A 21,562-nucleotide genomic window follows, 5' to 3' on the forward strand; every position below is an offset into this window, starting at 1 on the left:
GTCCTCGGATGCTTACCGAGCGAGTCATGCAATGGGATAAATAAATGGCAGCGCCAGGTCACTGTGGAATATCCATTGACTGTTCAGAGACGAATATTCATACAAGCGCCTGCGTTTCGTGCTTGGATATCCTACCAGCTCACACGTATACACACACATTCATCAACGCCAGTCCACCCACCATGGTTCTCCAACCACACCGGCCCGAGCAGATCGCCCTGCTGGCCGACGTCGACGAGTCAGCCAACAAGATCCTCACCCCCGAGGCATGCCAGTTCCTCGCCATCCTGCACCGCTCCTTCGAGCCCACCCGCCGCGAGCTCCTCTTCAAGCGCCAGCTGCGCCAGAAGCGCTGGGACGCCGGCGAGACGCCCGATTTCCTCCCAGACACCAAGGCCGTCCGCGATGACCCCCACTGGCGTGGAGCGCCTCCCGCTCCTGGGCTGGTCGACCGCAGAGTCGAGATTACGGGGCCCACAGACCGCAAGATGGTGGTGAATGCCCTGAACTCGGATGTTCGCTGCTACATGGCCGATTTCGAAGGTAGGGATTCCGAGGGTGTTGGTGTGCGAGCTTGCCAGTAGTAGGGGCTAACGGAAACAGATTCGTCGACGCCTACCTGGAACAACATGATCCAGGGCCAGATCAACCTGTACGACGCCATCCGACGACAGGTGGACTTCAAGATTGGCGAGAAGGAGTACAAGCTGCGGACAGACCAGCCCCTGCCCACTCTCATCTGCAGAACCCGCGGCTGGCACCTGAACGAGGAGCATTTCCAGGTCGACGGCCAGCCCATGTCCGGCTCGCTCTTCGATTTTGGTCTCTACTTCTTCCACAACGCCAAGGAGCTGGTCGCTCAGGGCCGGGGTCCCTACTTCTATCTGCCCAAGATGGAGTCCCATCTCGAAGCCCGCCTGTGGAACGACGTCTTCAACGCCGCGCAGGATTTCATCGGCATGTCGAGGGGGACTATCCGGGGAACGGTTCTGATCGAGACCATCACTGCCGTCTTCGAGATGGACGAGGTAGGCAAAAACTCTGCCACTACAATTTCACCACAGAGCAAAAGCTAATTACAGCCGCAGATCATCTACGAGCTGCGCGACCACATCGGCGGCCTCAACTGCGGCCGCTGGGACTACATCTTCACCTTCTCCAAGATCTTCCGCAACCGGCCCGACATGATCCTCCCGGACCGCAGCGACGTGACCATGACGGTGCCCTTCATGGAGGCCTACGTCAAGCTGCTCATCAGCACCTGCCACCGCCGCGGCGTCCACGCCATGGGCGGCATGGCCGCCGTCATCCCCATCAAGAACGACGAGGCCGCCAACGAGAAGGCCATGGCCAGCGTCAAGGCCGACAAGCTGCGTGAGGTCCTGGCCGGTCATGACGGCACGTGGGTGGCGCACCCGGCGCTGGCGGCGCTGGCCAACGAGGTGTTCAATGAGTACATGCCCACGGCGAACCAGATCCATGTGCGCACGCCGCATCATGAGCAGATTACGGCGGCGGATCTTCTGAACCCCAAGGTCCCTGGGCAGATCACCCTGGCGGGTGTTAAGAAGAATATCCATATTAGCTTGGTGTACTCGGAGGCGTGGCTGCGGGGGATTGGGTGCAGCCCCATCAACTTCCTCATGGTATGTGCTCTCCCCTTAGGCTTTCGATCGGGAGAACTTTTGAGTGCTGACGGGTATATAGGAGGATGCTGCTACCGCTGAGGTCTCGCGCAGTCAGCTCTGGCAGTGGGTTCGCCACGGCGTCAGCACGGCCGAGGGCACGCCGCTGACCAAGGAGTTCGTGCTGTCGCTGCTGGAGGAGCAGACCAGGGACCTGGCTGCCAAGGCGCCCGCGGGCAACAAGTTTGAGAGGACGGCCGAGTACCTCGCCAAGCAGATTACGGGCGAGGACTACACCAATTTCCTTACAGAGTGAGTTGCCAGGCAGTGGTTAGGATGTGAGAATGCGGATTGCTAACAGTGGTGCAACTAGGCTCTTCTACGAGGACGTGACGACTAAGAAGACGAAGGAGAGCAGGTTGTAGGGATAAGTGGCCATTTGATTATAGCGTATATAGAGATTATGAATTAATGATGAACACATTTTGAGCAACGACTGGTGTTTCCGTCTGGGGGATGATCTCGTCTCTTCACTTGGCCCATTAAGGCTTATTCACAATCGGGCCTCCCCGCAACAGCGGCATACCCGTTTGCTTTCATGTTGAATCGCCGTGCAACGCTGAAGCGCGTAAATCTGTACCTTATTCTCTCCAACAGGTGCCACTCCTTGTCGTAAAACCCGGCTGCGATCCAGGCGCACAGTTTCCATCGCCATAGTGCAAACCTATCCCACGCGCGGATGAAGTTATACATGCCGGCATACTCAAAGAACCGGGGGTAAAACCCAGCCTCATCCCAGTCGATGATCCATAGCTGCCCTTCATGGTCGAGTACGATGTTGCGAGGTGCCAAGTCATGATGGGTAAACACAAATGGGCGATTGCATGAAAACATAGGCCTCGGGCAGATGGCATGCTCCGCTGGTGTTTTCTTGATCTCATGGCGGATCGAGGTGAAATTGGCCCAGAAATTCAAGAAAGCGTCAAGGTGATGAAAATTTGCTCTGGGTGGTAGGCCAAAGCTATCTTCGAGGAAATATGACCTGCATTCGCCTGATGCTAATGACCCAGCTGAAGTTGAAACAGTAGACCTCAAGCGGCGAATAACGCGACGCAGTTGGAAGGCAAGTCGAAGGCTGGATATCCAACCGAGCTCTGGCCAGGCTATGTCTAATGTTGTTCCTGGAACCCGATCCATAATGCAAAAGGGACCAGTATCGGCCCAGACAATTCGATGAATATGTGGGACGCGGATTCCAAGCTGGGATGCGAATTCCATAGATCTCACTACATCTTCGACCTCATCTTCTGTGTGGCCCTTGGCTAAATACTTGGAAGATAGTGGTATGATATTTGAGAACTTAGGTAATGAGGGAAGAGAAGCGATGTAGCTGATAAGGTCTGCATCCGAATAGCTAAGGAGCCTCGTGTCGTCAAAGCCGGGTCCCATTTTGAGGATGTGGTACGAAGTAAAGGGAGAAGGGGATCTAAGATCTCGTAATCGAGATTGTGAAAGGGGACATTGATACAAATATATCCGATACTTTCCCGAAGATTGCATGTTGGGCATCCGGAACGATTCTTTTAGACACCACTGATATCACAGAGGAAATCGATAGCCAACATAGTTCAATCCCACCTCTAAATCCTGCATTGTGATTATGCCCCAATGGAGAAATCTATCGTATCGAATAGTTCATCGAATAGTTCTGGCACTGGAATACAAGCACAACCTAGGGTAGGTAGACTTGGCGCTTCCCCAACTGAGCGAGTGGAGAACTGGAGATGCTACCCCACAGTGATCAGTGATTGATGGAGGCTGAGGCACAGTCAAGATGACTGATGACTGGAACTTGTTCTTCATCAACCTCGGTGCTATTCACGCCTACCACCGTCGCATCCATCAATCTCACATCGCGCACATGGCCTTCATCTGCCAGACTCGCCCTCGGGCCCTGTAGTTCCAGATGGACCCCATTGAGCGTGTCAGGCGCCCTCTGACCAGGCGGCCCCGCGCATCCATCGCCTGCAACAATTGCCGGCAGACCAAGTCCAAGGTGAGCAGCCGCCCCCTGGCCCTCGAATGGACCGTCACAGTACTGACACACCCACCCTCCAGTGCGATGGCAAGTCCCCCACGTGTGAGCGCTGCGCCAGGCTGCGCGTGGACTGCGTCTACTCGGAGAGCGGCCGAGACAAGCGTCTGGATCGTCGCACCGAGCAGCGCGCCAACCTGGACCTGAGGAACAGGGTCAGGGAGCTGGAGGCGCAACTTGCTGCTGCCACAGGAGGGCCTCAGTCTCGCTCTGTTGGAGAGAGTGGCGGTGAGGGGGATCCCGAGGATGGTGAGCGTGGGGATCACCTACGTCCTGGCAACAACGTCTCCCTCGACGCCAACAGCGAGGATCCCTCTCGTGCGGCGTCAGCGCATGAGTCTCCCGTTGATGTTCTCGCCGCCGGCGTCTTTGACCACCCTTCCTCGGGGTACATGTGCTATTTCGGTGAGTACCGAGCTGGGAAGATGTCAATATTGGGGCCTGACCAATCCCATCAGGGTCTTCCTCGAACCACGCCGTGTTCTGGTCGCTCACGGCCAGTATTGCCAATATGGGTCATCGCAGCAGCCACCTTTACAAGGAGCCTCTGTGGCCGGGACGCGACAACCGTGGCCCGGCACAGCTGCCCATACCACCGTCCTCCTCTGTCAAGACTCATCACGACAAGGACGCAGATAAATCGCTGATGCCGGATCGAAGTACGGCTGTGAGGTGGATCTCGAGATTCTTCGACACTGTCGGCGCTACGCTGCCCTACCTCACCGAGCCCGGCCTTTTGGCGGGACTCGACAAGGTTCTACGGAACTCGCGGGACGAGCCGTCTACGCGATCTTTGCGCCCATTGCTCAGCATTGTGTTTGCCCATGCGCTGTCGACCTTGGACGAAGGATCGCCGGAGCCATTCTACCGGCGTACCCTACGGCTGCTTGACCCGAAGACGACGTATGTCTCGAGTCTAGAACTACGTATGCGTCCAAGTTAAATGTTCATGTCACAAGGGGCCTATGCTTACAATATCCCAGTCCAGTCGCTGATGCTTTTGAGCGTTTACCAGCAAAACAGCCAGCGTTCAACCGAGAGCCTGACAACACACGCCCTGGCAGTCAAGACGTCATATCACCTCGGTATTCATGCCACCTTTCTCTACGAGTTTGTCAGCGTGCGCGAGAAGGAGATTCGCGCCCGGCTCTGGTTCGCCGTGGTGAACCAGGATCGGATGCTCAGCTCAGCGCTGGGACAGCCTTGCCTGATCCCCATGCAACACGTGCGCGACGATATTGGAGACTTCCTGGATGCGACAGGTCAGAATAGAACTGTTGAGATGTCATACTCGAGGGAGAATCTGACCTACTTTCGCAATATCACGTGGGTCTCGTCATGTCCCCATGTCCACTTCACTGCTGACAAGATTGCAGCTCACTACACGAGATCATGGGCGTTGCCTTGGATTCCATCTACGACTCGAATATCAGCACCTCCACGCGGCTCCCTCTGGCGGAACTTATTTCAAAAACACTCCAGCTCTCATTGCGCCTCGAGAGCTGGCGCCGTACCAATATGCCTGCAGGCCCGATCGGCACCAGCGTCGACTTTAGCTCCTGGGACCAGAGCACGTTTGATTCAGAGCGCAACAGGATCCTGACATCCATGTTCTATTACCGAACGGCGATTCTCATTCATGGGTCCTTGCTGATGCATGTCCTCGAGCTGGCTACCGGCGGGTCCAGCGAGGTAGCCTGCACCGTCCTGCAGGACAGCGTGACGTCCCTGCTCAAGAGTGACTTTGCCGCTGTTACGGGGCTGCATCACCTCATACGTGGCATGATCCAGTACAATCGACATTTCCTCAAGTCGAATCCCATATGGTGGACGTGCAATTACGCCGGTGAGTACCAGGCGGCTGAAGTTGAATCTGTCTGTTACTGATGAGGGAAACACTAGCACTGACACTATCTCTTCACCTGTTTGGCTTTTGGGTGGCATCAAAGAGCCCCCAGGCTAGCTTCATCGCCCTAGGCATGGAAAGCTCCGAGCTGGAATACACGCTGCAGGAGTTTCTCGACACGCTCAAGGCGATTGGAGTCTCCAGTGCCATGAGCGTCAAAGCCCACCGCTGTCTGCATCGCCATCTCACATTCCTCACAAGTACTGGTATGCTGTCATCTGTATCTTACAGTAGAGGTGGATTCAAATATTGATACATCCTCAGGTCCTACGTCTACAATGAATAGTCACCCGAGCGCACAGGCTGATCCGGGAACCGATCGATCCGGGGACTTTTCGACAACCTCGGCTGTGCCCAATGCCAGCCAAGACGTCCGCGATGGCGCCGACTTCTTAGGGAATACAGCCGTTGAGTGGTTTGGAGATGTAGACTTTCAGTACCTCTTCAACGCAGACTCCTTTGGCCTGCAGCTGGGGGTCAGCGACTTTGATGCAACTGGTCTTATATGATATATATTCCGACTACATAACTCTATCCCCATCAGTATATACTCGCATATCCTATTCACAGACCACGGTACAGCTCCTCAAACTTGGCCGCCGCGACCTCCATGCAATCATGGGAGTAGATCATGGCCTGGATATCCGGCGAGGCCCACTTGTCCGGCACCTTACCCTTCGCCTTGGCCTCAGCAAACTGCCTATCCCGCTCCTCCTTGGCCTTGCCCTCACCTAGATGCAGCGTCCGTCCCGACTCGGCCGCCAGGTCCACCAGCGTCGTCGCGCGATCCTTGCGCACCAGCTCATACACCCGGAGACACCTCCCGATCGCATCCGCAGTCACATCCGGCGCCCGCGATAGCACCTCTGCCAGCACCGCCGCGTCCTCGATGGCCTGCGCAGCGCCCTGGTTCAGATGCGGCAGCGTCGGGTGGCACGCGTCGCCCGCCAGCGCCACGGAGCCCTGCACCCAGCTGGGCAGCGCCCTGTGCACGCGCAGCTTCCACTCGCAGACCTCGCCGTCCGGCACGAGGTCGAGCATGCGGCGGACCAGGGGGCAGAAGTCGGCAAAGACGTCGAGCATGGCGTCCTTGGAGCCGCGCGTGGTGTAGGTGGCGGAGGGCGCGGCGGCGAAGCGCGTGTCGGGCTGGACCGAGGACATGTTGTAGATGGTGCGCGAGGCGATGGGGTAGGCGATCCAGTGGCGCTTCTCGCCGATCCAGCGCGTGACCTGGTTGCTGTCCAGGAGGGCCATCATCTCCGGGTCCGAGGCCATCTTTTCGCGCGGCAGGAGGATGCGGTAGGCTGCCTGGCCGGTGTCCTCGACGGTCATGGACGTGCCCATGTGCTCAAGCAGGGCTTCGCGTGCGAGGGACTTGATGCCGTCGGCGGCGATGATGACGTCGGCCTTGACTTGGCGAGGTTCGCCGTCGCGGGGTTGGACAGTCATGGTTGGCTCCGGGGAGAAGGAGTCGATGCTTTGCAGGGCGCAGCTGAAGTGGAACTTGACGGCAGGGTGCTTCTGGCATGCCTCGTACAGCCCTCCAGCCAGCGTGGCCCGGTGGCCTGTGCAATGGGGGTGGCCATACTTGGTCCGGATGTCAGGCATGTGGACGTGTGTTAGTTCCTGGTTGGTAGCGCCATCTATGAGGTCGTTGTTAGCAAATGTGTCTTTGGTGCTCGTGGTGGGGAAGACGGGTTCGTATGTACTCCTGATGCTTGTCTCGAGGACCTCATTCGCCTCCGCCTCTATGCCGTCCCAGCAGTCGAGGCGCTTGAGGATGCGCACGAGGTTGGGTGCGAGCTGGATGCCGGCGCCGACGAAGCCGAGATTCGAGGCAGTCTCGTATACTTGTATATCCTTGAAGCCCTTCTTTGCCAATGCCAGCGCGGTGCAGAGACCGCCCATGCCTGCGATGTGTGGTCATTATCGATGGTCATTGAGAGGGGGGTTTGAGCAGTTGGGAACATACCAGCGCCAATAATGGCGACGCGCATGGTTGTCGGATCCGCCATGATTGTGTGTGGGAGATAGTCTTGTAGGAGATGCAATTCGGGGTTGGAGATGGTCTGGAGAAACACGAGGGTTGGGATGGGTGGCTGCGATGTATTACGGATACCTACCACGCATTATGCCCAACAGCAATTTGGTCTGGGTCCACGATGTTGGAGGCTGGAGCCCACATGCACGAAATGACCTTTGGCACTGCAGATACGCAGCACTACATGCGACGCCAAAGAAGCCGATGGCAACACCCGGAGTCGGCCATTGACTACGGCATTTCGACGCCTCAATTTCCGGCGCCTCACCCCGCAAATACTGAGACCAATGCTAGACATGATAGTCTCGCGAGTCACAATAGAGAGGACGAGAGGCCGCCCCGGAGCGGAAGCGCTTCCATGTTCCGACCAATCATGGTGAAGTCAACCGGTTCCCCTCAGCGCCGACTGTGGGCTTGTTGCAACTTGTGGGGAATCTGGGGAATGGATCATGAGTATGGATCACGAAATCATCATGGGTACTGCAAAGTATCGATGGCCCAGTCCCGGCGGCCCGGTAGTGTTGGCCGTTCCGGAACTATTCCCAGTGACTCTGGTTGGACTTGCTCAACCCTGTGTTTCACTCTACACCAATCCTCTGTCCTCGAGAACTCCTTTTGCGACATCTACATCTACTGCAGTGTACTACTACTACCACTACTAGTACGTACCGCTGTGTCAGCATATCATCGCCAACATGACCTCCCCGACGCCCAGAGGGCCTTTCAGGCTAGTCACCGTAAACAACGTCCCGGAAAGGGCCAAGAGACTCATCGGACGGATGGTCGAGGAACTCAAGGATCGCTACACGATTGACTACGTTGGAAACTGCACCAGTGAGCTTCCCCGGTATCAATTCAGTGGCCATGGCCGTTAATGAGAGTTCATCCCAGGCAAAGAGGAAGTCGAGCCCAAGGTCCGAGAGCTGCGGCCGGATATCTTAGTGAGTTCATCTCAGCCTGACATCATTTGACTCGTGACTTATTCACGACACAGTTTTGCGCGTCCATGTGGACGGTGGAGGAGAGCAACGAGATGCGCGAGACTGCGAGATCCATTATTCCGAAAATCAAGACCTATGCGATCCCCCACGGACTTCAGGTGGAGAGGGGACCTGATGCCATAGTTGAGCATCTGGTAGAGCAGGTGCCCCTTCTTCTGGGTTGATTTAAATGAGCTCGAGGTAGCTGTTTCATAGATAGATGCTTAAATTGAAACAGTGCACTTATCAGCACTAGGGGAACATGAACTTAGAATGAAATATTCAGGCTCTTGCCAATGACAATGTGTAAATAGGAATGATGTTGTATTTGGAGATTGTTGAAGGCAAGTACTCCACCGCATCACTCCTCGTTTTCAAACACATTGACGAGAGTGCCAATATGCGGCAGGATTTCCACCATGAAGGTATCACCCTTTTGCAGTGTGACTTTGGGGTCCTTGCCGGTGCCAACACCCGCGGGTGTGCCGGTGATGATCAAGGTGCCAGCTGGCAAAGTAGTGCCTTGAGAGAGGAAGGATACCAGCTTGGGAATGCTAAAGATGAGATCGCTAGCCGACTCCGTTAGCTCACTCCGGAGTAGGGAGGATCTGGCTCAGAGCATGACTTACTCGGTGCTGCAGTCTTGCAGAACCGTGTCGTTCTTGATACCGCGTATGTGCAGTTGAGAAGGGTCGGAAATGACAGATGGTGACACCAGGGTAGGTCCTAGGAATGTTAGCTTCTTCATACTTTCCGATTAAAACAAGTCAATAAATCAAGGATAAATCTTACCCATTGGACAGGACCCATCAAATCCCTTGGAGAAGCACCACTGGCTCTGGGCAAACTGGCTGGACCGGCTCGAGACATCATTGCATGCGGTGTAACCTAGCACATAGTCCATGGCCTCGTCCTCACTGACGTTCTTGGCTGCCTTGCCGATGACAATGCCAAGCTCAGACTCGTAATCGCCACAGTCATCTGCCTGTGTGAGCTTGGGGAGGAGCGTGGGCGTGGGCCACGGGTCGCCCAGGGCAGAGCTAGGCTTCCTGTGGGTGATTGTTAGCGATGTGAGTGGGCTGAATGCGAGGAGGAGTTGATACTGACAGGAACAGGGTCGGAATCGAGGGCAGCGACAGTCCCACCTCCTGGGCATGCTGCCGGTACTGTGAAGGAGTCATAAGAAGCTCGTCCTAAATGGATGTTAAACTGCAGTTTAAGACTTACGTTGAGGCCGATGCACCGGATGGTCCCAACCTCGCTCTGAGCCAAGGGCGACAGGATTCTATCCACCGTCTCGGTGACCCCGGTCAACTGCCCGGGACTGAGGACGGAAGATCCAGAGAATGCCTCGGCGTGGACATCTTGCCCTTTGAAGAGGGCTAGGCCGACATCGATATCATCGCTGACTGGCTGTCCGATGAGGACTTTGCTGCTATCAGATCGGGGGACGAAGCGAATAAGACCTAGCGAGGATCATTAACATGGCGGTCTCTATGAGCATAGACATTGTCACCAGGTGACCTACGCTTGAACTGGGGGGCAGACGCCATTTCGAAACACTCCCGTGATTTTATTCGGACAAATCCGGTTCAGTGTTTGTGCAAGTTAGACAATAGTATGGTGTCCAAGTTGTATTGGGTTGTCCACCAGTCTGGCTGCCGTGTTTGACATACCACAGAAACGACAAGCTTCTCCCGAGCCCGATGGCGGCCCTATCCTTAGTCTGTTGGAGTCTCGTCTCGGAGATCCTGTATCCCCCGCAATCAATTCATGACCAAGTCCGGGGATTCGGAGATGCTCGACGGGTTGACATCCGGTCCCGGTCCCGGTAACCCTAACCCGTTCGGATCGGCATTTGCGGGGATCCAAGATCCGGCCAATCGGATTCCAGACTCCCGTGCACGCATGACGGGAATAACACGGGCTGGTACATCTCATCGACTCTATCGACTCCATGTTCACCACTGACAGTGATTATCATTGCTGATATTCACTAAGAGAAGCCATGAGATAGCCTTGCCTTGCCTTGAGCTTCAACTCAACTTGGACGCACAAACATGCCACTACAGACATCACCACATGCCCCGAGGGACAGCCCTTTTCGGGCCCATCTCCCTGATCTCAGCATCCCGCGCTTTCAAGTCATGAAGAAACAGGATCCTCGAGAATATGCGACAGAATTCAAGGAGAAGGGACAGCCACCTTGGCTCCATGCACTGTATCTGCAATGGCAGAAACTCCTAGCAGAACCCTTCAAGGGCGTCACCAATGATGGTGCGTGTGTTTTGATATGCCATGACCCATGAGTAAAGATTGACGCCCAGCTCTTAGGCCGCGTCAGAACGGATCTTTTCCAGCTCGAGGACCAGGATATCGAGATTGATGCTATCGTCGCCGCCACAAAATTGGCCTTGTCCAAGATGGACACCAGCCAAAAAGAGCGAGTCCAATTCCACATCGACTCGCCTGAATGGCGCACTTGGTCCAACCCGGAATTCCTCCTCCGCGACAAGGGCGTCCGATTAGACGAGGTCACAGACGAGCTGCGAGAAGCTGTCATGGCTGTTCTGCAAGCCGCGCTGTCCCCAGAAGGATACGAAAAGGCCGTCGGAGCAATGCGCATCAATGGTTTTCTTGGAGAACTTGTGGAATCTCCGGCCATCATGAACGAATTCTCCTACAATTTCGCCATTTTCGGCCGAGAGCCTTCATCCACAGATCCGTGGGGATTCACCTTCTACGGGCACCATCTATGCCTCAACGTCTTCTTCTACAAGAGGCAGATTGTCCTCTCGCCATGGTTCACAGGCGCAGAACCAAATATTATCGACCAAGGACCCAACGCCGGCCTTCAAATCCTGCAGAGGGAAGAGAGGCTAGGCTTGCAGCTCATGCAGAGCCTACCTGCAGATGTGCAGGCCCGTGTACGCGTGTACGAAAAGATGAAGGATCCCGCCATGCCGTGGGGTCGCTGGAACCACGACGACCAGAGACATCTCTGCGGAGCGTACCGGGACAATAGGGTTGTTCCCTATGAGGGGGTCCTTGTTTCGGAATTCTCACCCGAGCAGCGAGATATCATCACCGAGATTCTCAGGGAATATCTCCTGTATCTGCCCCGGAGGGCTAGGGAGCTGTGTCTGGCCAAGATCAAGGAATGGTTCCATGAGACCTACTTCTGCTGGATTGGAGGCTACGGGGACGAGGACCCGTTCTACTATCGCATTCAAAGCCCTGTTATTATTGTCGAGTTTGATCACCATTCAGGTGTTTTCCTGACGAACAAGGAGCCGGCCAAGTTCCATATCCATACGCTTCTGCGGACACCGAATGCAGGCGACTATGGCATGGCACTGCGGCCGCTTATCCCTGGCGCCAAACAGGAGTTTGAATGGGAGGGTTGACGTTTATATGCTACCTTATGTATTAGTATGAAATCAGACAGCAGCCGACCAGTCTGAAGTGAGGAGATTGTAGTCTTCGCAGTAACCTTGGGGTCTCCAACGCGGGGTTGACCACATGGAGGGAGTCTACTCCGTAGGGACCATGGTATCATGCTGGGGTAGGCCATCGTCTTGCGGGGAAACAGGGGTATTTATTCGACAGTTATCCCATACTATCGGTACGTGATTAGGGTTAAGGTTAGTGCTTCTGTCGATGCAACCTCAATATGCGGACTTCCCCCGTCCGATTGGAGTAGTACCCAACAAAAGATGTAGTACTGAGGACGATCCTGGGCGTTGAGTGGAGGCGATGGGTGTTGAGACGGACTGAGATCTCTATTGGGATACCATTGCCGGTGGCTGTTGAATGATATCTCGGCAGATTTGTATGAATAAATGGGGAACCTCCTCCCCCAAAGTCCCAGACCCCAATGATCCCCCCGGCCGAGATTGCAGCGACCTCTTTCTTGCGCCGAGTATCTCCTCTTAGTAGAAGTAGAACTGCCCGGCATGTCCAACAACGGGAAAGATGAGGATTCCCAAGTAGAGAAGACTGCAAGCCTCCCTGATTGCTCACTCTCTAGACGAGAGAACTAACTTAGAAGAACAGGGAAACGGGGAGTCATCCTCCCTCTCTCAAGACCACCAAGACTACCTCATCCGACGCCATGGAACTATTGAGCTGGACCCCATGCCTCACATGGATGACGCCGATCCCCTCAACTGGCCAACATGGAAGAAGACAGTCAACCTCACCCTCGTCGCCTTCCATGGCATGATGGCCACCTTCACCGCCGCCTCCATCCAGTGCGCCTTTGTCGACATCGCCAAGGACCTCAACGTCAGCGTCCAGCGCACAAGCTACCTCTCGTCACTTGTCATCGTCGTCCTCGGCGGCACGCCGCTCCTCTGGCGACCCCTCGCCCACGTCTACGGCCGCCGTCCCATCTTCCTCCTCGGCCTGTTGTGCAGCCTTGTGGGAAATATCGGCTGCGCTGTTAGCCCCAGCTTCGCGTCCCAGGCCCTGTGCCGTGCCATCGCCGCCTTCTTCATATGTCCTGCGGCAATCCTGGGCAGTGCCGTCGTGTCTGAGTGCTTCTTCCGCAAGGAGCGCGCGAGGCACATCGGCATCTGGACCATCATGTTCACACTGGGAGTCCCCATTGCTCCCTTCATCTTTGGTTTCGTGGCGATGCGTGTGGGATACCGATGGATCTACTGGATCCTCGCTATTGTTAGTTCGGCCCAAAGCAGCTGCAAACTGGGATGTATATGTACTGACTGGCGTAGACCAACGGAGTCCAGTTCATCCTACACTTCTTCTTCGGCCCCGAGACGCGCTACATCCCCTCCCGCAACATCGACAAGCCGCCATCCAACTCGTTCCGCCGGCAGTACTTCACCTTCGGCCGGATCGACCCCACGCCCCTGACGCTGCACGACTTTGTCCACCCGCTGTCGTACATCACCAACCCCAACGTCGTCATCGCCGCCGCCGCCTACGCCATGATATTCCTCTTCGGCAGCATCATGACCACCTTTGAGATTCCCCAGATCTTCCCCGCCAAGTTCGGCCTCGACACCCAGCAGGTTGGGCTGCAGTACCTCAGCGTCATAGTCGGCACTGTCATCGGCGAGCAGTTTGGCGGGATTGCGTCCGACAAGTGGATGTGGCAGCGGGAGAAGAAGGGTCTGGCACCGAAGCCGGAACATCGTCTGTGGCTTAGTTATGGCGGTTACTTGCTCACTATATGTGGGCTTGTTGTCTTCCTGGTTCAGATTGACCGCGCGTCTGACGAGTGGAACGTCACTCCGATTGTGGGCGCTGCTATTGCCGCTGCGGGGAATCAGCTCGTCACGACTGTCATGATCACGTATGCTGTTGACTGTCATCCTGACGATGCGGCGGCGATTGGCGTGTTCATCGCTGTGATTCGGCAAGGTTGGGGATTCATCGGTCCCTTCTGGTAAGTTGTTGCAACCTGTGAGAGATGAAGTGAATAGTGCTAACAACGAATAGGTTCCCCATCATGATCCAGGATATAGGGCTGCTTAACAGCGCGGCCGTCGTGACTGCGCTCATTGTCGGCGTCTCGATGCTGCCCACCATGCTCTTGCAGTGGAAAGGCGGCGCGTGGAGGAAACAAAGAGCCGGGGACCTTTAGATACATTGATTAAATTCGTCTGCGGATGCTAAGCATCGCTCACCCTAGTTGAATAGGTAAGGTGAAAGTTTGGACCGTTGTCTTGTTGCTTCATCTACCGTGCTGGTAGGAACGGCCATCATACTCGTCATACATTAATACCATTAAAAGCGCTGAAACACATGCCAATGCAGCTGCATATCCAATCCTCAAGGGTCGTTGAAAGAAAACATCTTGCCCACCTCCTGCCAATCCACCTCGTCGATACCCGTCAGCGGCAGGTTCGGGTCGTTGTAGCACGAGTAGATGTCGCCCATCTCCATATTCAGGTCCATCTGGAAGTTCTCCACGTCCATCCAGCCACCGGGGTTGTCCTGCCAGTTCGCCCACGTTGGCATCCCCGTTGTCTGAGAGCCGGGTGTTTTCGGCGTCCCTGTGACCTGGGTGCTCCCTACATCGCTGCCGGCGAGGGTGGCAGGGCCCGTGCCGGTGCCTGTTGGTGTTGTTGTGGCAGCCGGTCGGGGGGTGTTGGATCCCCGGAGCCAGCCCCATTCTTCTGACATGTTGTCTGGCGACCACACGTGGTAGCAGAACTGCCTGAGCTCTTCCAGTCGCTTGTCCGCTCCCTTGTTGCCCGCTTTGGATAGATATTGCAGCACGTCAGCCGCTTGGCTGAGTCCCTCCGGAGGCTTCAGAGGGTCACTGCTGTCGAGGAATCCCTTCATGACTAGGATGAACGCGGCTGAGAAGGTGGCATCGAGGTCGAAGCATCCAAAGAGAGCTGATGGAATATTAGAAAAAAAAAGGCTGGTAGATCTGATCATGCTGAGAGATTTACCTTTGTTTTGGTCCTGCGCATGCCGGAGGGCCGAGAGTACACGAATGCTCTTGATGGCTGCGTCGCGGCAGGCGTGGCATAGACGAGTCATGGCTGGGGATTTGGCAGGCCGTGATTTACTTTCCCGTGTGGAGTTGATCCGGTCTTTGACTCGCTGGAGGATCATTGGCCTGACGCAGAGGATGATTGCCTGTGGTGAAATGGTCAGCATGTGCTACAAATGCAGCAATGGTAGACAGGAATCACCTGGAAGAGCAGAAGGTAGAGAGACGCTCCCGTCCTAGTCACGGTAATTCGCGGCTTGTCAAAGTCAATTGTATATTGACTCGGAATGGATCGTTGTAATTCGTATAGATTTTGGAGTGTCTTCTCCAACCGCTTCACCAGGTTGCCCTGGGTCACACTGTGAGTCCCATAGAAGGCTAGATCATGTCAGCGTCAAGTGCAAAAAAGGTGCATGTCGACCTTGTCTTACAGCCCATGATATCTCCTATCTCTCGCGCTATTTGAACATTGATGATCAAAGGCTTCGGGTCGTCAAATCCGGGAGCGGATTTGGGGAGGTCGGTGCGAATCTGTCGTTCATCTGCCCCCATCGGGAGGCCAAGAGCTGCTGATGCGCGCCTACTGCAAGTCAGAGGACGAGTCTCGCCGATTCATAATGGATACATACCGATCCAGGATATAAGCGGTCCACCAGACTCTGGTACGATGCCACCTCTCTGAGGACAGCCCCTGCTGATCACGGAACGGCAAGCCGCAGCCAAGAGCCAAAGCTAGCCTCACGGCGGAACCAATCTAGATATCACAGTCAGCATTTTCATCTCTGCGCATCTTCGGCAAAAAAAAACACTTACATATAGGTATGCATCGTTTTTCCGATCGCACCATTGAAGATACAGACTCGCCAGGCACAGGATCTCGACGGATATTATCCCGTGCGAGCCCATCTCATGCGACGCCGGAAGTCGGTCCATGGCTTCGTTAAAGTATTCAACGCCCGCGGATCCGCTGAGGCCCCCGCTGCCGCAGCCTATGAGCTTGCCCATGGCCATGACCAGGAGATACTGGCTGAACCAGATGGTCTGCATGCGGGAGATGCGAGTTGCCTCGTCCTGATAGAGCATGTCCATCGAGTCAAAAAAGGACCGCTGGTCGAGGAAGTGCTGGTTCGCTCCCATCCAGGAAGTAAAGACGTCAAACAGCCGGAAGGACTCGTCTTTGGAGGGTAGGGGTGGCGACGAGGTCGAGCCGGCAGACTTGCGGCCGCCGACCCACTGGTTCCCCGATGTCCCCTCAAACGGTTCGAGGAGGGTTGTGCTGCTGGTGGGTGAGGGCTCGAGGGGCTGAGTGCCAGCATGCTCTCGAATTATGGATCTCACCCGAGATTCAAAGGCAGGGCCCGAGGCCATCTCTGGTCCTACAGGTAAATCAGGCGCTGCTCTCATACCGGTCGTTGCTGGGCGGCTGGACGAACCTGGGCTAGGGCATTCTTGGGGATCCGAACCGCTGGGCGCATCAGCGACCTCTGTGTCCTCCTCGGGAGAGGTCTGACGAGATGAAGAAACATCCCGCGAGCCATCCCTTGATGTATCACGGGTTGGCGAGCCCTTGAGCTTCTCATCCTGGGATTGGATCGTCTCAAGAAGTCGCTGGACATATCTGCGAACGAGTCATCAGCCAGAGAGTCCTCAAATGGCACGGGTGGGGATGGTGCCTACGCCTCAGAGTAGCCCCGTCTCCCCACGAAGCCGAACTCGCAAGTGAGGCCCCGGCGGATGCAGGCCTGGCAGGGGCGCTGGCCAGAGCATTTGACCTTCCTCTGGCGGCACGTGTCGCACCTAGGAGATGAATTTGTTAGCGGCAGTCAATGGACGATGAGGGACTTTCTCCGCGCGAGCACGGTGGTGGGTGGGACTTACGCATTGGCCGACCGCGTGAACGGCGTTCCTGATGCCGGGGCCATTGGTAATTCCTGGCGAGGGTCGAAGGAGCCGTTTTTGATGATATTTGAATGAGGCACAGCGAGAGAGGGTTTGACGTGGAGTCGGGCCCGATAACGAGATGATAGCGCCGAGGTTGCGCTACGCGCGAGTCAACGCCCACTTAAGTCGCCGCCCCAGCAATGAGGACAATGGAGTCGGCCATTAGATGTGCGCTGAATTGGAATAGCACGATGTCGTTGCAGAGACGGACTTCATACCGATTGATCGCCAGGAACAGGCGTCAATCGAGCCTTGTCGTCCGGCGTCTGTCGTCTGATACGTAATTGATTGAGGGGCGGTATCGGAGACAACTCGACTATCGCCTGGGCTTGACGCCTCCAAATTGATGGCCTCGCTCACAGAAAAACATCACAACCAGGATTCAGAGCTATCCTGTGCCAATACAACACCTCATATCGCACATTGCCTACATGGTGACCTCTTCGTAAAAAGAAACGGTGCCTGGATTTTTTGACCCTGCGGCTTAAAATATAATGGCATTGGAATTGCCAGTGATGTGCAGCAATTTGCAATCATGACCTTCAAGCTTGGCTTCATCAACGGAAGTGGTGCCGAAATCGGCGTCTGGATGGTGCCGCTAACAGCCGAAACACCCGCGCACTGCGCTCGGCTGTTATCCGCCACACTGCAACCCACTGTTGGGGCAGTTGGGGAAGGCGGCATCGACATGAGACCAACCATAATAGTATACCTAGGTACCGTTAGGTCGTGGACAGTCATCATGGCCATCATCATCTAGCAAAAGATTATCCTTTGAATAATTCCCATGGGCTCTTGATGTGCGCACCCAATTGAGCCATGAGTCGTTGATTTTGGCCCGGAGCCAGGCGGCGTTTCATACTTCCTCAACTGGCTTCTCTACATTTCATCCCTCGCTGGGCATCGTCATTCTCCGCAAAGATCGACCTCCAAGACATGCATTTCAAAACTGCCTAAATCCGGCAAAAGAGTACATGTTGCATCAATAAGCCGAAATCTCGGCACCAATGACATGTAACAGGCTCACAGTCCCAGCCCAGGTGCCGGCTTTGAACGCCCAAGAAGGCAATCCGACGTTGGTTCCTCCGAGACATTGCGGGCAAGTCGGGGGCTCAACCTTAAACTGCCAAGCTCCACCTCCACATCATCAACAGGCCTCTCCAGAAGTGTCACTCGTCAGACTCAGAGGGGCCAGATGGGCCAGATGAGGGGCCCTTGACTATGGGGTCTGGATGGCGGCCCGATCATGCAGACAGAAGGCCACTACCGGGCGCATGCCGGGCACACGGCGGCCCCGCTCGGCCAGTCCCTCACGCAATCTATTTGAGCTTCTTGGAAGCTTTCCACTGGTGGCAATAGAGCACGATGATCTCGCGGCAACACCAGATGCCGAAGCTATGCTCGACTCGGCGTCCATCTTCCGGGGGAGACATCCCGAGAGTCGCGAAATGGCATGCCTGACGCGTGTTAAAGAGCATGTGTCTCAGCCTGTCTTGGAGTCCATATTGGGCCCTTCTCCTCACCCCAGAGTGCATCTTCCTCCCTTGTATTTGCGTCTGCTCAGTCTTGTCTTGTTGTGTGAGCTACCTGTCTGAGCATGCGTTGCCAATTCATTGCCGCTCTGAGCTATGCGGCCTTGCCACTGGTCTCTGGTTAGTACCAACATGATGATCCCATTCCACAATGCTGACCGGCGAAAGCCCAATTAACTTGGGATGAGGCCTATACCAAGGCCGAGGCTGCCCTTGGCGGACTCTCCCTCTCTGAGAAGGTTGGTGTCGTGACGGGAATCGGGTGGAACAACGGCGGTGCTTGCATTGGCAATACGTCCCCCGTCGAATCCATTGGGTACCCGTCACTCTGTCTCCAGGATGGTCCCCTAGGTGTCCGATATGCCTCCTCCATCACGGCCTTTACGCCCGCTATCCAGGCCGCTTCGACGTGGGACCTGGATCTCATCCGCCAGCGCGGCCAATTCCATGCCGAGGAGGCCCGTGCACTCGGTGTCAATGTCCAGCTTGGCCCCGTTGCTGGAGCTCTGGGGAAGATCCCGGAAGGCGGCCGCAACTGGGAGGGCTGGGGCCCGGATCCGTATCTTACAGGCGTAGCAGTCGGTGAGACGGTCGAAGCCATGCAGGCTGTTGGCGTTCAGGCCTGCCTCAAGCACTACGTCGCCAACGAGCAGGAGCTCAATCGCGATACCATGTCCAGCAACGTCGACGAGAAGACCATGCATGAGCTGTACCTCTGGCCGTACTACGATGCTGTGCGCTCGGGTGTCGCCTCCGTCATGTGCAGCTACAACAAGCTTGACGGCACCTGGGCCTGCGAGAACGACCAGGTCATGAACAAGTTCCTCAAGGAGGAGATGGGCTTCCCCGGGTACATCATGACGGACTGGTCTGCTCACCACACGACTGTGGAATCCGCACTGGCGGGCCTCGATATGTCCATGCCCGGCAGCGACTACAATGGCGACAACGTCTACTGGGGTGATCTACTCGTCGAGGCTGTCGGTAACGGCAAGGTCCCTGAAGAGCGCGTCGACGATATGGTGAAGCGCATCCTGGCCGCTTGGTATAAGATGGAGCAGGACAGCGACTACCCGTCTGTAAATTTTGACCGCGATGTCCAGGGCACCCACGCTGAGAATGTCCGCGCCTGTGCCAGGGATGGCATTGTCCTTCTCAGGAACCAGGACGGCATCCTCCCGCTTGCCAGCAACGCATCCAGCATTGCTCTTGTTGGGTCTGGTGCCGTGGCCGGTGATCACGCCAACAACGTCTGCACGGACAAGGCCTGCAACGACGGTGCTCTGGGTATGGGCTGGGGTTCCGGTGCCGTCGACTACCCCTATTTCATCACCCCCCATGACGCCATCAGTGAGCGAGCGCCGGGCCGAGTCACTCTTAGCGAGTCTGATGATCCGGCCGAGGGTGCCTCTGCTGCGAGCGGCAAGGATGTGGCTCTGGTCTTCATCACGTCTGACTCAGGCGAGGGATACCTCACTGTCGATGATAATGCCGGCGACCGCAACAACCTGGATGCCTGGCACGGCGGCAACGAGCTCGTCAAGGCCGTCGCCGAGGCCAACGACAACGTCATTGTTGTAGTACACAGCGTCGGACCCATCATCATGTCCGAGATTCTGGCACTCCCTTCAGTCAAGGCCGTTGTCTGGGCCGGTCTCCCCTCGCAGGAGAGTGGAAATGCGCTGGTGGACGTCCTTTGGGGCGATACCAACCCCAACGGAAAGCTCGTCTACACCATCGCCAAGAGCGCCGACGATTATGGCTCGAAGGTTGTCCCGGGCGACGACGACTACGAGGAGGGTGTCAATATTGACTACCGCCACTTTGACAGTGCAGGAATTGACCCTGAGTTTGAGTTTGGGTTTGGTTTGTGTAAGTCACTATGATGCACATGACTTAAACTATGTATATGGAGGGTGCTAACAATGACACATGTAGCTTTTACCAACTTCACCTACGCCGAATTGGCCGTCGACTCATCGGCCGCATCCGGTCCTATCGATGGCGAGATTGCCCCTGGTGGCCCTTCCGACTTCTACGACGAGGTCGCCACCGTCACGGCAGCCATCACCAACAGCGGTGATGTCGCCGGCGCCGAGGTCGCGCAGTTATACCTCTCGTACCCTGAGTCTGCCACCGGCCAGCCACCCAAGCAACTCCGGGGCTTTGCCAAGCTGCCGCTCGACGCTGGGGAGTCGGGCACTGCGACATTTGTCCTTCGCAAGAGGGATCTGGCTGTGTGGGATGCTGATGGCCAGCAGTGGAGCGTGCCCAGCGGAAGCTTTGGGGTTGCTGTTGGCGCTAGCAGCCGTGACATTCGCCTTGAAGGGGCTCTTGAAGTCTCCTGAATACCTATGCCAGCACATATTTTGATATAGCATCTTCATATAAGGACGTGTACAGAAGAGCTACCTTGTTGTACCAGTCACACTTGACCTGATCTACGGAAATACCCAACATTCGTCTGCCTTCTAAGATACCTACATTTCATGACACGAATAAACCCTAGATTAAAGTTCGAATATTAAATTCTATGGCTTCCACGTGTTCCGTTCTCATGGCGACTATTAAGCCACATAGCATACTACAGCCACCGTCAACTCTTGCTAGCAAGCATAAAGTAAACAAACAAGTCTAGGCATTCTCAATCCCCCTTTCTTCACCTTTCAACTCACCACCATCCATCCATTACCTGTCGATACTTATATCAAAAACACACAGTGACAGTATCGAACAATTGTCGTCATGAGACCACGTATCAATAGAGACAAGGGGCCCATCCCAAACCGCAACAAAGACACGGGTCCCATCCCACACACCAACAAAGTCAAGGGCCCCATCTGGCCGATAGCTAGCCCTGATGGCCTTACTGAGGAGCAGTGACTGTGCTGCGATGACATCTTCATGGCGTTTATGGCAGCAGTCCAGAGGTTGGCAACCCACGGCACAAAAGATAAGGTGAGAAAGGTG

At 55.7% G+C, this 21,562-nt stretch overlaps 9 protein-coding genes across 9 annotated transcripts; 6 read left to right on the forward strand and 3 right to left on the reverse strand.

Annotated features, from left to right (window-relative positions):
- Nucleotides 1-182: 182 nt before the first annotated feature.
- ACO1O0_004782 (malate synthase) lies at nucleotides 183-2,050 on the forward strand (the record flags this gene model as incomplete). Its single annotated transcript, XM_083194215.1, has 5 exons — nucleotides 183-543; nucleotides 604-1,028; nucleotides 1,089-1,646; nucleotides 1,708-1,937; nucleotides 1,999-2,050. 5 exons carry the CDS (start codon nucleotides 183-185, stop codon nucleotides 2,048-2,050), a joined length of 1,626 nt encoding a protein of 541 aa, XP_083051163.1.
- A 1,541-nt stretch (nucleotides 2,051-3,591) lies between these two features.
- On the forward strand, nucleotides 3,592-6,135 carry ACO1O0_004783 (uncharacterized protein; the record flags this gene model as incomplete). Its single annotated transcript, XM_083194216.1, has 7 exons — nucleotides 3,592-3,720; nucleotides 3,744-4,125; nucleotides 4,179-4,646; nucleotides 4,704-5,046; nucleotides 5,097-5,566; nucleotides 5,698-5,780; nucleotides 5,929-6,135. 7 exons carry the CDS (start codon nucleotides 3,592-3,594, stop codon nucleotides 6,133-6,135), a joined length of 2,082 nt encoding a protein of 693 aa, XP_083051164.1.
- A 55-nt stretch (nucleotides 6,136-6,190) lies between these two features.
- Nucleotides 6,191-7,641, reverse strand: ACO1O0_004784 (uncharacterized protein; the record flags this gene model as incomplete). Its single annotated transcript, XM_083194217.1, has 2 exons — nucleotides 6,191-7,536; nucleotides 7,599-7,641. The coding sequence occupies 2 exons, from the start codon at nucleotides 7,639-7,641 to the stop codon at nucleotides 6,191-6,193; spliced, it is 1,389 nt and encodes a 462-aa protein (XP_083051165.1).
- A 721-nt stretch (nucleotides 7,642-8,362) lies between these two features.
- Nucleotides 8,363-8,832, forward strand: ACO1O0_004785 (uncharacterized protein; the record flags this gene model as incomplete). The annotated part of the gene is made up of 3 exons (XM_083194218.1): nucleotides 8,363-8,501; nucleotides 8,559-8,608; nucleotides 8,662-8,832. The coding sequence occupies 3 exons, from the start codon at nucleotides 8,363-8,365 to the stop codon at nucleotides 8,830-8,832; spliced, it is 360 nt and encodes a 119-aa protein (XP_083051166.1).
- A 176-nt stretch (nucleotides 8,833-9,008) lies between these two features.
- On the reverse strand, nucleotides 9,009-10,200 carry ACO1O0_004786 (fumarylacetoacetate hydrolase family protein; the record flags this gene model as incomplete). Its single annotated transcript, XM_083194219.1, has 6 exons — nucleotides 9,009-9,216; nucleotides 9,277-9,373; nucleotides 9,440-9,696; nucleotides 9,755-9,840; nucleotides 9,875-10,079; nucleotides 10,196-10,200. 6 exons carry the CDS (start codon nucleotides 10,198-10,200, stop codon nucleotides 9,009-9,011), a joined length of 858 nt encoding a protein of 285 aa, XP_083051167.1.
- A 721-nt stretch (nucleotides 10,201-10,921) lies between these two features.
- Nucleotides 10,922-12,054, forward strand: ACO1O0_004787 (DUF3500 domain-containing protein; the record flags this gene model as incomplete). Its single annotated transcript, XM_083194220.1, has 2 exons — nucleotides 10,922-10,928; nucleotides 10,982-12,054. 2 exons carry the CDS (start codon nucleotides 10,922-10,924, stop codon nucleotides 12,052-12,054), a joined length of 1,080 nt encoding a protein of 359 aa, XP_083051168.1.
- A 739-nt stretch (nucleotides 12,055-12,793) lies between these two features.
- ACO1O0_004788 (uncharacterized protein) lies at nucleotides 12,794-14,258 on the forward strand (the record flags this gene model as incomplete). Its single annotated transcript, XM_083194221.1, has 3 exons — nucleotides 12,794-13,327; nucleotides 13,384-14,060; nucleotides 14,114-14,258. 3 exons carry the CDS (start codon nucleotides 12,794-12,796, stop codon nucleotides 14,256-14,258), a joined length of 1,356 nt encoding a protein of 451 aa, XP_083051169.1.
- A 188-nt stretch (nucleotides 14,259-14,446) lies between these two features.
- ACO1O0_004789 (Zn(II)2Cys6 transcription factor) lies at nucleotides 14,447-17,041 on the reverse strand (the record flags this gene model as incomplete). The annotated part of the gene is made up of 5 exons (XM_083194222.1): nucleotides 14,447-15,018; nucleotides 15,076-15,265; nucleotides 15,933-16,737; nucleotides 16,797-16,916; nucleotides 16,998-17,041. 5 exons carry the CDS (start codon nucleotides 17,039-17,041, stop codon nucleotides 14,447-14,449), a joined length of 1,731 nt encoding a protein of 576 aa, XP_083051170.1.
- Nucleotides 17,042-18,657: 1,616 nt separating this feature from the next.
- ACO1O0_004790 (beta-glucosidase) lies at nucleotides 18,658-20,940 on the forward strand (the record flags this gene model as incomplete). Its single annotated transcript, XM_083194223.1, has 3 exons — nucleotides 18,658-18,712; nucleotides 18,761-20,458; nucleotides 20,531-20,940. 3 exons carry the CDS (start codon nucleotides 18,658-18,660, stop codon nucleotides 20,938-20,940), a joined length of 2,163 nt encoding a protein of 720 aa, XP_083051171.1.
- Nucleotides 20,941-21,562: the final 622 nt, after the last annotated feature.

The sequence above is a fragment of the Amphichorda felina genome (genome assembly GCF_050947745.1).
Source record: "Amphichorda felina strain 45539 chromosome Unknown scaffold_4, whole genome shotgun sequence".
Taxonomy (NCBI): Eukaryota; Fungi; Ascomycota; class Sordariomycetes; order Hypocreales; family Bionectriaceae; genus Amphichorda; species Amphichorda felina.